Source organism: Microcaecilia unicolor, chromosome 14, assembly GCF_901765095.1.
Source record: "Microcaecilia unicolor chromosome 14, aMicUni1.1, whole genome shotgun sequence".
Lineage (NCBI taxonomy): Eukaryota > Metazoa > Chordata > Amphibia > Gymnophiona > Siphonopidae > Microcaecilia > Microcaecilia unicolor.
Genome location: NC_044044.1, coordinates 31622598 through 31636055, shown reverse-complemented (window position 1 = coordinate 31636055; position 13458 = coordinate 31622598). Strand labels below are relative to the sequence as shown.

The 13458-nt window shown below is 45.6% G+C and overlaps 1 protein-coding gene across 2 annotated transcripts in view; it reads left to right on the top strand.

Annotated features, from left to right (window-relative positions):
- The window catches only part of LOC115457641 (endothelin-converting enzyme 1-like), a 33639-nt gene that overhangs the window by 13526 nt on the left and 6655 nt on the right, over positions 1 to 13458 (top strand). The window contains exons 8-14 of one of the 2 annotated variants that reach the window (XM_030187154.1): positions 434 to 576; positions 1912 to 2038; positions 2790 to 2900; positions 4236 to 4334; positions 5622 to 5699; positions 6582 to 6685; positions 7967 to 8077. In XM_030187154.1, the coding sequence (XP_030043014.1) occupies positions 434 to 576; positions 1912 to 2038; positions 2790 to 2900; positions 4236 to 4334; positions 5622 to 5699; positions 6582 to 6685; positions 7967 to 8077 (773 nt within the window). The remainder of the gene's footprint in view (positions 1 to 433; positions 577 to 1911; positions 2039 to 2789; positions 2901 to 4235; positions 4335 to 5621; positions 5700 to 6581; positions 6686 to 7966; positions 8078 to 13458) is intronic. The other variant, XM_030187155.1, reaches the window with a different exon arrangement.

Below are 13458 nucleotides of genomic sequence, written 5' to 3'. Positions count from 1 at the left end.
TTCTTCCTCTCCTTGTTAGTGACCCCCAACATGGTGACAGCACCTCCTGCTGATACCAGAGGCATTTCCGTTCTCTGCATGTCCAGTCCTGAATACTCCCCTCCCCCTGTGTTGACACTGACATCCCCATACTGATCACAGCGCCTCCTTCTGTCAGCAGTGAGACATTTCTATTTTCTCTCCCTTTGTGCTATGGACACTCCAGGCTGGTGAGAACGACCCGCCACTCCCCACCCCCGTTGATACCAGAGAAACATGTCTAATCTCTGAACTCCCTGTTCCAGGGACCCTTCTCTCCTCTCCACCCCAACACTATTGAAAAATATTCCATCAGATACTAGGAGGATGTTTTATTTCCCTAAATTTGAGGGACCTGAAAAATGATTCTTCGCCCTGTTCCATAATTCCTCGTTTTCTGTTGGTTTCTGCTCAGGAATTGGCACCCTCCATTGATTGGCTGTCCAGCCTCCGAGCTGTATTTCACCCTCTGGCACTGAATGCCTCTGAGTCAATCCTGGTGCATGACATGAAATACCTGAAGGGCATCTCTCGCCTGCTGGAGCAGAACCAGAAGACGTAAGTTATCATCGCCTGCTGCTCTTCATCTCCAAGCGTCATCACTTAGCACAGTCTAATTGGGGTTCAGGTTCTTGCATGCCCTCTCTCCCACACTGGAACTTACCAACTGACTCCAGATCAGGTGGATGGTCCCAAATTGTCCCTGGTTTTACCCCAGAGCATCCACAGCTTTGTAACTGCAGTTTCTTTAACAGGAGCAGAAGACATAAGCTGATAGATATGATATGTAATTTGCCTGGATTTACTACTGGAAAGGCATGGGTTAAATCAAAAAGGAAAAAAAAAACATGGCATAACCAGAACTGGCTCAGTTTGTCCAGCTGACAACAGCTAACCCTAAACTCTCTCACATCTGTCTACATGTGTTATGTTATCAGGTACCTTTTAAACAAATAACTAGTTATATATAGGTGGACTTTTCCAAGCTCCCTTTCACTGAATTTAATGATCCTTCACGTCTCCCTTCCTGTCATCTTCGGTGCTAGATATTGGGCTGTTCAAGACCTGTTATGATACGCATAGGCTGCTCTTCCCACCACGTCATGGTACAGGAAGAGGCCTACGAGGTCTCAAGAGCTCATGTATTACATCTTTCATGTTGGTGCTATAAAAGATATCGTAAAGTACAAAATTCCTGTTTTCTCCAAGTCCAACATGGCCATTGCACTTCACCATATCATCTGGGTGACGTGTACACAATTGTTCATTTATGATGAAAGATGTGTGCTTTAAGGACCACGGGAATTCTTTTACATTGTCAGAGCAAAAGACCCTGTTTCCCTAGATGAAAGCTTAGGTTGACTCCAAAGTCCTTTGGACGACTGTGTTCCTAGTTTCTCTGCTACCATGTCATTTTATTATATTCAGTTGGTTACTGTCTGGAAGATCTTAGATATTGATGACAGCTCTGAGTTGATTTGTCTATAAAAGAGAATAGATTTAGGATTCACTGGATCGTCTGGTTTCTTCTTGAGCCTCTTAAAGATGAGTTTTAATCATGTCCTGTAGTGTTGATCATGTACTGAAGAGGTTTTGGGTCATGAGATTTCTACTTGAGATTCTCATTGGCAAGCTTTGATTAATTGAGTGCACAACCATGTGATCTAGATTTGCGTTCTTGTTGATTTGGTTCCTCTCTTAAAGAGCTTGGATTGACTTAGAGATTTTATATCACATTTTTTACTGTTGAGTTTATTTGTAAGGAAAAAAAAGCTAGAGCCCATACAAGTCTACTTCTCACAGGGCTTCTGGTAGGACAGATCACTCTACTCATAATCTAGAGTCTGTAGGTCCTCGTAATCATGAGCTGTTTGATTTCTATTTCTTTTCCAGAAGTTTCCTTCAGATCTATATGATCCTGTGCCTGGTGCAGAACCTGTCCCCTGCTCTAGATGATAGGTTCCAGAGGGCTCGCAGGGAGCTGAATGAAGGACTGAAGGAAAACAGTGCTCAAACAATGGTTTGACATTAGTCTTTTTTTGTATTTCCCTTTTTCAGAGACGTTTGCATGTACTTCCAGTTCCTACACATAAGAACTCAACCCCTCACTTTAATACCTTAACTTATCACCCTCAACGGTAAAATGGTGAAGCAAGAGAAAGAGAGTTTCTATCCATGGAGGGTAGGAAGGCCATCTTTCTTACTGATAGGCATAAGACTCCCCTTATCACAGCCCTTCCCCCAGAATTCACCCTGTCTTTGTAATCCTCTACCCCGAAACACAAAATTGCACCTTCAGAACTACCTCACATCCACACCTCAGAAGGTATAAACTTGGAAACAAAAATAATCTAATATGTATCTATTTTCCCTCTTGTTTCAGAGGCCTTGTTGCAGAATATTTTAGTTATAACAATCTTAGCAGTCTCAGAGCTCTCTCCGCATTAACTGCTTCTACCAGAGCTTCACACTTCGACACATTTGATGCTATAAGTGGGAGCTAAGACAGACCCAATGAAATCTGTTTTCTCAATTTCTGATTTTTTTTAATTTCATGCTCGTTTCTGTCTCTCCTTTGATTTCGTCTCCATCACACACACACACACACACATATATATACACATACACACTTTTTTTCATTGATATGCAGGCTTTGTCTCTTTCATGTTCTCATCCTCTGTCTTATTGGAACAAATATGTTTGTTTCCCTCTTTCTTGCTGTCTCTCTCTCTCTCTTTCTCTGTCTGTCTGTCTCTCTCTCTCTCTCTTAGGTGCTGACTCCTCACTGGAAGAAATGCGTGACTGACACGAGCAGCTTCTATGAACCTGTAGTGGGGGCTATGTTCATTCGAGAGACCTTCCAACCCAAGACCAAAAAACTGGTAGGGCATCAAATTTCCCAACAAAGAGATTGCCCAACCAATAAGGGTTCCCACCTCTGATAAAACCCCACCTTCCTTTCAAAATGTTCTGTATTCTCACCCTTCTCACCTTCCACTCCCCTTACCACCACCTCCAGCTTTCATCCTCCTTAGTCCCTCATCATCTTCCCAGCTTTGAGTATTCGACTTCTCTCCTTCCCCACAAATCATTCATAGTTTGCTTGGTGCTGGGCGGAGATTTTTTTTTCCTCCTCCTTTCTGCTGCCAATGTGGTGTCTGAAGGTTGAGGTGCAAAAAGAACTCTCCCCAAGTTTCAGGCAGCATATGCATGAGCCAGGGAAGAAGAAGGGGGGCTACTAAGAATATTCCTATATCTTCGTCCTCTAATGCATTCTCTCTCTCTCTCTCTCTCTCTCTCTCTCTCTCTCTCTCTCTCTCTCTTCTTCTCGTTTCCCCCAGTCATATATTTCAGTCACGGTCGGGCCAGTTCTTTTTCAATTCCCTTATGAGCTCCTTCCTGCATTTCAGACCCCGATGCCACAGCTCTCCATCACCAATGAGCAATGATCATATCCTGATGTCTCTGTACAATACCATTTTAATGCCACATCTGTCTTAAATCATGAACTTCACTTGTTTATGGTTTTGCTAACAAAAGAAATTTGTTCTTCATGAAAATCATTTCCTTGATTTGCCAAAATTAAGAAAAAAAAAGTTCATTAATTTTTGAAAGCCAAGACATACCATTTTTGGCTTCTTAGCATTTCCGGACCCTTTTCTTCCAGACCACATAATTCCTTTATGATTGTGGTCTGGATGTGAAAGGTTGATCCTTCATCCCATGTAAAATATCATAGACTAGAGAATCACATTATCTCCAGAGCCAAGATGACTACCCCAATTCTATGTCTGTAAAGTCATTAACAGCACCCCTCTCCACCACCAAGTTGCACACCTCCCTACAGTTCCCCAGCCCTCTCTTCACTATCATTAAGGCCCCCCTCCTCCAAGACTACGAATTTCACTTCTGTTGCAGTCCTGTACACCTCACCCACTTTCCAGCTTTCCACTCACTTCCTCATTACCTCTGCTTGTCTCAGGCTTTCTTGAATCCCAATATCATTTTTTATCTTGCTTCTTTCTCTGCAAGGCTGTTCTATGTGCCTACCACCCTATCTCTGAATAAATATTTCAAAGTACATTAGTCCTGAGTCTATCCACTTACCACCTCATTCCCCATCAAATACCTGTATCTCCATCGATCAGTCTGTTTCGTGCTTCCCTTCTTTTATCTGCTCAGCAAACTCTCTTCATGGTCATGTTTCCCTCTATCAGGCTGAAGAGATGTTTTCAGAAGTGCAAGCTGTACTCCGCAGCCGACTAGGGAGCCTGGAGTGGATGGACAAACAGAAGGGGAAGGAGGCAATGGATAAGGTGACCTCTCACATATCTGCCCAGCTGTCTCTTACATCTACTGTGACCCATCCCAGTCACACAGTAATATGAGAACCCCAGTAGCCTCCAACAGGCTCCAAACAAAATCTTAATGAGCAGACTAGATGGATGATATAATCTTTATCCACCATCATTTTTCTACTTTTCTATGCTTATGAATATCTGTGAACAACTTGCCACAAGGAACTGTCCATCCATGAATGAAACATAGCAAGGGCCACATCAGAGTGACCTCCAAACTTAAGAGGGCATCTCAAATAACAGCTTCTGTTTGACCCAAAGTGAAAATTGTGTGTTCTCAAATTCATGCACAATGCCATGCTTGAATATGTCCCTTTTCAGATGCAAAGTAGATGGATTTGTAACTATGATTTCACCCTAAGAAGAGTACTACTACTACTACTTAACATTTCTAAAGCGCTACTAGGGTTACGCAGCACGCAGCGCTGTACAATTTAACATGGAAGGACAGTCCCTGCTCAAGGAGCTTACAATCTAAAAGACAGGTGTATAATCTAAAGACAAGTGTACAATCTAAAAGACAAGTGTAGAGTCAGTCTGATAGGGCATACTATATTTCTCGAAAGGTTAGGTGCCGAAGGCAGCATTGAAGAGGTGAGTTTTAAGAGCAGGCAATGTAAGTCCATGCATGCAGTGAGGGATCAGTCTGCCCCCAAAACTGGAGCCAGTGGGTCATTAAACAAGCAATCTGCTCTTGAGTTTAAAGGGTAGGCAGATTAAGTAACTTTACTCATAGCTTATACAGTGGACTAAGAAAAGAAGAGAACTGGATTCAGAGAGTCTCCGCATTTATAATTATAAGTTTACCTGAGAGCTTACAGTCGCCAGGGACTGCCTGAGTGAGATTTAGTTAAAAATATATTTTTATAAAAATGGCATGCTGGGATTTGTAGTTCTTGAGAAGTGGGCATTATAAATCATAAGCTTCTCACTTATGACATTGGGCTCTTGGCCAACCGTACTCTACCACTTCTACTGCTTGTTACATGTCTGTCTTCATTATTATTGAAATGAATGCCTATTTAATTACTGTATACTTCTGATATTTGGATTAATTATTTAATCTTGCTGATGTCGATGAGACTTCTTCCTTATGTTTTCTATTCTTAATGACTTCCAAACAGTAGCTTTTGGTCTTCATTTCAAGCAAGATTTTTTCCATAGGACACAGAATGAGGAAAGGGCCTTAGAGTCTTAAATCTTCCATTACAAAACCAATTCAATGATTTGGGGATTTTTTTGAAGCTTGAATCCATAAAGGTGCAGATTGGATACCCACCCCGAATTCTGAACACTGAAGAAATGAATCGTGAATATGCAGAGGTATGACCCAGCGGAAAGGAACTCTCCTATAGCTCTCACTCGTCACCCCCAGTCCTTATTATTTTCATCTGCTCCCAAGAACTCCAGCCAGCATTCCTCCACCATTCCCTACAGCTAGGAGCAGATTGACAGTGATCTGGGCCTTCGGGCAAAAAGGGTCATGGACCCCCATCCACCTGTCAAAAGTGATTAAATCAGATTGAAGTTAAGGCACAGTGGATCCTCTACTGTTGTGGGCCCTCGGGCTCTGCCCTGTTGTCCCAGTGCTCAGTCCACCCCTATAGCTCTCCAACAGCTTGTGCTCTTCTGCTGTTCCCTACAACTTCCCCAACAGCTTGTGCTCTTCTGCTGTTCCCTACAACTTCCCCAACAGCTTGTGCTCTTCTGCTGTTCCCTACAACTTCCCCAACAGCTTCTGCTCTTCTGCTGTTCCCTACAACTTCCCCAACAGCTTGTGCTCTTCTGCTGTTCCCTACAACTTCCCCAACAGCTTCTGCTCTTCTGTTGTTCCCTACAACTCCCCAGCAGCTTCTGCTCTTCTGCTGTTCCCTACAACTTCCCCAACAGCTTGTGTTCCTTCGCTGTTCCCTACAATTCCCACAGTAGTTTGTGCTCTTCTTACGTTCCCTACAACTTCCCCAATAGCTTGTGCTCTAGTTCTTCTGCCGTTCTTTACAACTTCCCCAATAGCTTGTGCTCTTCTGCCAATCCCTGCAACGTCCCCAATACCTTAGGCTCTTCTGCCATTCTTTACAACTTCCCCAATAGCTTAGGCTCTTCCACTATTTCCTACAGCTCCCCACCCATCCAACCTGTGTTCCTCCATCATTTCTTCTTTCTTTCACTTTGTCTCCTTCCCTCCTTTCTTATTTTTGCCTTCAGTTTCAACCTCATGAAGAAACATTTTTTGCAAATGTACTGGAGTTCCTGAGATCATCACAGAAGAGGATTCACCTTGATTCTGTGGACTCTCATGGAGAGGATGAGTATGTATTATCGACAGCATAAGTATGTAACATGGGGCAGGATCAATGACAGATTTAGCTTTGTGTCCCCACCCCCACAACCCTGGCCCACCAATGTCATGCTTCCCTTCCCCAAGATCTCCAACACCGCCTGCATCTCAACCTCCATCAGACGTCAGACTCACAGAAGCAGAATCCTGCGCGGCCACATTGCTGATCTGCAAGGGCCGACTTCTACATGGAATGTTGCTAGTGGAACAGCAACATTCCATGTAGAATCTCAAATAGTAGCAACAGTGGAGGAGTGGCCTAGTGGTTAGGGTGGTGGACTTTGGTCCTGGGGAACTGGGGAACTGAGTTCGATTCCCACTGCAGGCACAGGCAGCTCCTTGTGACTCTGGGCAAGTCACTTAACCCTCCATTGCCCCATGTAAGCCGCATTGAGCCTGCCATGAGTGGGGAAGCGCAGGGTACAAATGTAACAAAAATAAATAGATACTATTGGAGATTCTACATGGAATGTTGCTACTATTGGAGATTCTACATGGAATGTTGCTATTCCACTAGCAACATTCCATGTAGAAGGCTGCGCAGGCTTCTGTTTCTGTGAGTCTGACGTCCTGCTCAATGCGGCTTACATGGAGTGGGAATCGAACTCAGTTCCTCAGGACCAAAGTCCACCACCCTAGGCCACTCCTCCACTGTTGCTACTATTTGAGATTCTACATGGAATGTTGCTATTCCACTAGCAACATTCCATGTAGACGTCGGCCCTTGCAGATCACCAATGTGGCCGCTACTATTGGAGATTCTACATGGAATGTTGCTACTATTTGAGATTCTACATGGAATGTTGCTATTCCACTAGCAACATTCCATGTAGACGTCGGCCCTTGCAGATCACCAATGTGGCCGCTACTATTGGAGATTCTACATGGAATGTTGCTACTATTGGAGATTCTACATGGAATGTTGCTATTCCACTAGCAACATTCCATGTAGAAGCCTGCGCGGCCACATTGGTGATCTGCAAGGGCCGACTTCTACATGGAATGTTGCTTGTGGAATAGCAACATTCCATGTAGAATCTCAAATAGTAGCAGCAGTGGAGGAGTGCCGTGAGTGGGAAAGCGCGGGGTACAAATGTAACAAAATAAATAAATAAATATGAACTATAAATAAAAACACTTTTGAACTAATCATCAAAGTACTGAGAACTGCTGTCTTCTTTCCGTGAGTCTCTCTCCTACTCTTCAGACTTTGGAACTAAAGGCATTCTCTCTCTTTCCTGTTTTCTTTCAGTTGGGAAGTTCCTCCTTTCTCTGTGTATTCCTACTATTCCTTGAAACACAACACCGTGACCTTCCCTGCAGGCATGTTCAGAAGCCCCTTTTTCCACAAGGATTTTCCAAGGTATGCTAGGAACAGGGTGTGCGGGGGCGGGGGGGGGGGGAGTGCTGGGAAAAGAGTGATGGGAAATGCTGGTTTCATTCCTTGCAGCTGCCATCCAGATGATATAAACAGCTCAGGAAATTCCAAGGGCTCAAGACCCACATATGCCGCTTAGGAGTGGAGGAACAGCCTAGTGGTTAGTGCAGATGGCTTTGATCCTGGTGAACTGGGTTCAATTCCCACTGCAGCTCCTTTGGGCAAGTCACTCAACCCTCCATTGCCCCAGGTACATACAGTGGGGGAAATAAGTATTTGATCCCTTGCTGATTTTGTAAGTTTGCCCACTGACAAAGACATGAGCAGCCCATAATTGAAGGGTAGGTTATTGGTAACAGTGAGAGATAGCACATCACAAATTAAATCCGGAAAATCACATTGTGGAAAGTATATGAATTTATTTGCATTCTGCAGAGGGAAATAAGTATTTAATCCCTCTGGCAAACAAGACCTAATACTTGGTGGCAAAACCCTTGTTGGCAAGCACAGCGGTCAGACGTCTTCTGTAGTTGATGATGAGGTTTGCACACATGTCAGGAGGAATTTTGGTCCACTCCTCTTTGCAGATCATCTCTAAATCATTAAGAGTTCTGGGCTGTCGCTTGGCAACTCGCAGCTTCAGCTCCCTCCATAAGTTTTCAATGGGATTAAGGTCTGGTGACTGGCTAGGCCACTCCATGACCCTAATGTGCTTCTTCCTGAGCCACTCCTTTGTTGCCTTGGCTGTATGTTTTGGGTCATTGTCGTGCTGGAAGACCCAGCCACGACCCATTTTTAAGGCCCTGGCGGAGGGAAGGAGGTTGTCACTCAGAATTGTACGGTACATGGCCCCATCCATTCTCCCATTGATGCGGTGAAGTAGTCCTGTGCCCTTAGCAGAGAAACACCCCCAAAACATAACATTTCCACCTCCATGCTTGACAGTGGGGACGGTGTTCTTTGGGTCATAGGCAGCATTTCTCTTCCTCCAAACACGGCGAGTTGAGTTCATGCCAAAGAGCTCAATTTTTGTCTCATCTGACCACAGCACCTTCTCCCAATCACTCTCGGCATCATCCAGGTGTTCACTGGCAAACTTCAGACGGGCCGTCACATGTGCCTTCCCGAGCAGGGGGACCTTGCGGGCACTGCAGGATTGCAATCCGTTATGTCGTAATGTGTTACCAATGGTTTTCGTGGTGACAGTGGTCCCAGCTGCCTTGAGATCATTGACAAGTTCCCCCCTTGTAGTTGTAGGCTGATTTCTAACCTTCCTCATGATCAAGGATACCCCACGAGGTGAGATTTTGCGTGGAGCCCCAGATCTTTGTCGATTGACAGTCATTTTGTACTTCTTCCATTTTCTTACTATGGCACCAACAGTTGTCTCCTTCTCGCCCAGCGTCTTACTGATGGTTTTGTAGCCCATTCCAGCCTTGTGCAGGTGTATGATCTTGTCCCTGACATCCTTAGACAGCTCCTTGCTCTTGGCCATTTTGTAGAGGTTAGAGTCTGACTGATTCACTGAGTCTGTGGACAGGTGTCTTTCATACAGGTGACCATTGCCGACAGCTGTCTGTCATGCAGGTAACGAGTTGATTTGGAGCATCTACCTGGTCTGTAGGGGCCAGATCTCTTACTGGTTGGTGGGGGATCAAATACTTATTTCCCTCTGCAGAATGCAAATAAATTCATATACTTTCCACAATGTGATTTTCCGGATTTAATTTGTGATGTGCTATCTCTCACTGTTACCAATAACCTACCCTTCAATTATGGGCTGCTCATGTCTTTGTCAGTGGGCAAACTTACAAAATCAGCAAGGGATCAAATACTTATTTCCCCCACTGTAAGTACATAAGCATCGCCATGCTGGGACGGACCAAGGGTCCATGGAGCCCAGCACCCTGTCATCGACACGACAGCGGCCAAAAGAACAAGCAATTTGTCCCGCCCATCCTCGAAATACTGTATTATTCCCTCGTCTAGTCAATAACATTCTATGGCTTTTTCCTCCAGGAAGCCGTCCAACCCTTTTTTGAAGTCCGCTAAGTTAACCACCTTAACCACCTTTTCCTGCAGCGAATTCCAGAGTTTAACTACTCGTTGAGTGAAGAAAAATTTCCTCCGATTCTTTTTAAATTTACCACACTGCAGCTTCATCGCATGCCCCCCCCCTTGTCCTAGTATTTTTGGAAAGCGTAAACAGACGCTCTACTTCGACCCGTTCCATTCCACTCATTATCTGATAGACCTCTATCATATCTCCCCCTCAGCCGCCTTTTCTCCAAGCTAAAGAGCCCCAGCCTCTTCAGCCTATCCTGATAGGGAAGCCGTCCCATCCCCTGTATCATTTTTGTCGCCCTTCTCTGCACCTTTTCCAATTCCACTATGTCTTTTTTGAGGTGCGGCGACCCGTATATAATGCTTTGGCTGGAACCACTGCACAGAAAGGAGGTATATCAAATCCCACCCCTTTTCCCCTCACCCATATAGACAGTCAGACAGGGTGCTGCCATTACACAAACTGCCTCGGAGATAGAAAGAGTGCTGTTGCACCACCTTCACATACAAAGAGACAGGAGCAGCACAGAGAGAGACAGGGCGCTGCCATTACACATGCAGACAGGTAGAGAGAAAGACGAGCACTGCTCCACTGCCTTCACTTACTGAGACAAGGGCTGCTGCAGCTCTTACCCCTAGTAGTACTCCTCACCGGCCTCCCACTTAGCCATCTATCCCCCCCTTCAATCCGTTCAGAACTCTGCTGCACGTCTTATATTCCGCCAGAACCGATATACTCATATCACCCCTCTCCTCAGGTCACTTCACTGGCTTCCAATTCAATTCAAGCTTCTCCTTCTTACCTACAAATGCACTCAGTCTGCTGCCCCTCATTACCTCTCTACCCTCATCTCCCCTTACGTTCCTGCCTGAAACCTCCGTTCACAGGACAAATCCCTCCTCTCATTACCCTTCTCCACCACCGCCAACTCCAGGCTCCACTCATTCTGCCTGGCCTCACCCTGTGCCTGGAACAACCTTCCTGAGCCCTTACGCCAAGTCCCCTCCCTGCCCGTCTTCAAGTCTTTGCTTAAAGCCCACCTCTTCAATGCTGCTTTTGGCACCTAACTCTCACCTTTCAGGAAATCCAGACTGCCCCAATTTGACTGCCCCTATCGGACCGACCGTTCACTTGTCTATTAGATTGTAAGCTCTTTGAGCAGGGACTATCCTTTATGTTAAATTGTACAGCGCTGCATAACCCTAGTAGCGCTTTAGAAATGTCAAGTAGTAGTAGTACTCTCAATAGCCAGAGAGCAAGACTTAAACAAAGAACACCACAAATGTAATGGTGCCATCTTGTGAGAGTTGAGTAGATTACAGTCTCATTTACAGTGATTAAAATCAAGCTGGGAGCTCCTCTCTTTGAGATGGTGCTAAAAAAAAAAAAAAGGCTGCATAAGATTTATCCAGAGATCTCATTCTGGAACTTTCTAGACCACACTCAGGCCCTTCTCTGTACACTCTGAAAAGCCTCTGTGCATTTATCGATAACTATCAATGAGGAGGGGGAAAAAGAAACAGAAATATTCAAGATAACTGAAGCAAAAAAAATTAAATACCCAACAATTAAAAATAACTCATTTTACATTTGAAAATGATTTCATTTTTTTTGTATTCCCTGATTTTTTTTGTAATCTCTGGATAACTCTCATAACTTGCTGAGAGTCTGCCTCAGGAGCTACTATTGATTTAGATTTCGCTCACACCTTTTTCAGTAGGTAGCGCAAGGTGAGTTGCATTCAGGTACACTGGCTATTTCCCTGTCCCTGGAGAGCTCACAATCTAAGTTTGTACCTGAGGCAATGGAGGGTTAAGTGACTTGTGCAAGATCACAAACAGCAGCAGTGTTATGTGAATCGGCCACCTCTGGATGTCAAGATGACTGCTCTAACCACTAGGCCACTCCTCCGCTCGTATTCTTTCCTCAGTTAATGCCTGAAACACTTGCACACTGCCAGGTACAGGCAGACACTCAATTACAACCACTCACCTCCACGTACATACAGATACACAGACCAGGGGCGTAGCTACATGGGGCCACGGGGGCATGGGCCCCCACAGATTACGCCCTGGCCCCCTCTACATTTGACCCCGCCCCCGCAGCATCATCAGGTACCTTGTTTGCTGGTGGGGGTCCCCAATCCCCGCCAGCCGGAGCCTTCTTCAGCGACAGCCGACTCTGGCGCCTTCGTTGTGTGATCATGCACCGTGCATGTAGCCCCGTGCAGGACGTAAAGCATCAGAAACAGAAGATCACAAAACAAAGGCGCCGGAGTCGACCGGCGCTGAAGAAGACTCTTCGGCTGGTGGGGATTGGGGACCCCCGCCAGCAAACAAGGTACCTGATGTGATGGCGGGGCAGGGGGCGGGCGGGCAGTGGCGGGGTTTGCGGTTGCGGCAGCGGGGGTTCCAAAGTGGCGGGAGTGGGGTCGTTGGCGGGGAATGCGGCTAAACAGTGCCCCCCCACCTCAGGCTAGCTACGCCCCGGCATGTACACCTCCAAATACAGACAGGTACACACACAGACACACTTATCCACCTTCAAATACCCAGTTACGCACACACCTCCATGTACATATCAACATCTCCATAAACATGTAGGTCTACCCAGACACTCTTATCCACTTCTATATACACACAGATACATCCAGAGATACACACACATGCACACCTTCACATACATATCCACAGACACGCTCACCTGCATAGATATATATATATATATATATATATATACACAAACACACTCCTGTATGTGCATCCCGACATCTCCATATACCCATAGGTAAATCCAGAAACACTTATCCACCTCTGTATCCGAATCCCGAAATCTATGTATACTCAGACATACATCCACAGGCACTCATACACCAGTGGCATAGCCAAGGGTGGGCCTGGATGGGCTCAGGCCCACCCAGTAGCAGCACACCTATGATGTGGCTGGCAGGGATCCCTAAGCCTCACCAGCCAAAAACTCCCAACAACTGTCCCTCCTGCATACCTTGTAAATAGCAGATCTTCGCCTGCAGTGAGCAGCGACTGATACATACTATTCGCACCAGCCCCACAGCCTTCCCTCTGATGTATTCCCACCTATGCGGAAACAGGAAGTTGCATCAGAGGGAAGGCTGTGGGGCCAACATGAGCAGTGTGTATTAGTTGCTGCATGTGAGGGAGGGAGGGAGGATGTTTGAGAAACCAAATGGCATGCAGGTGAGAGAGGGAGAGACCAAATCACTTGTGGGACAGGGCAAAGTTCTTCTGCCCACCCATCCTGGGCCCAGGCCCACCCAAAATTG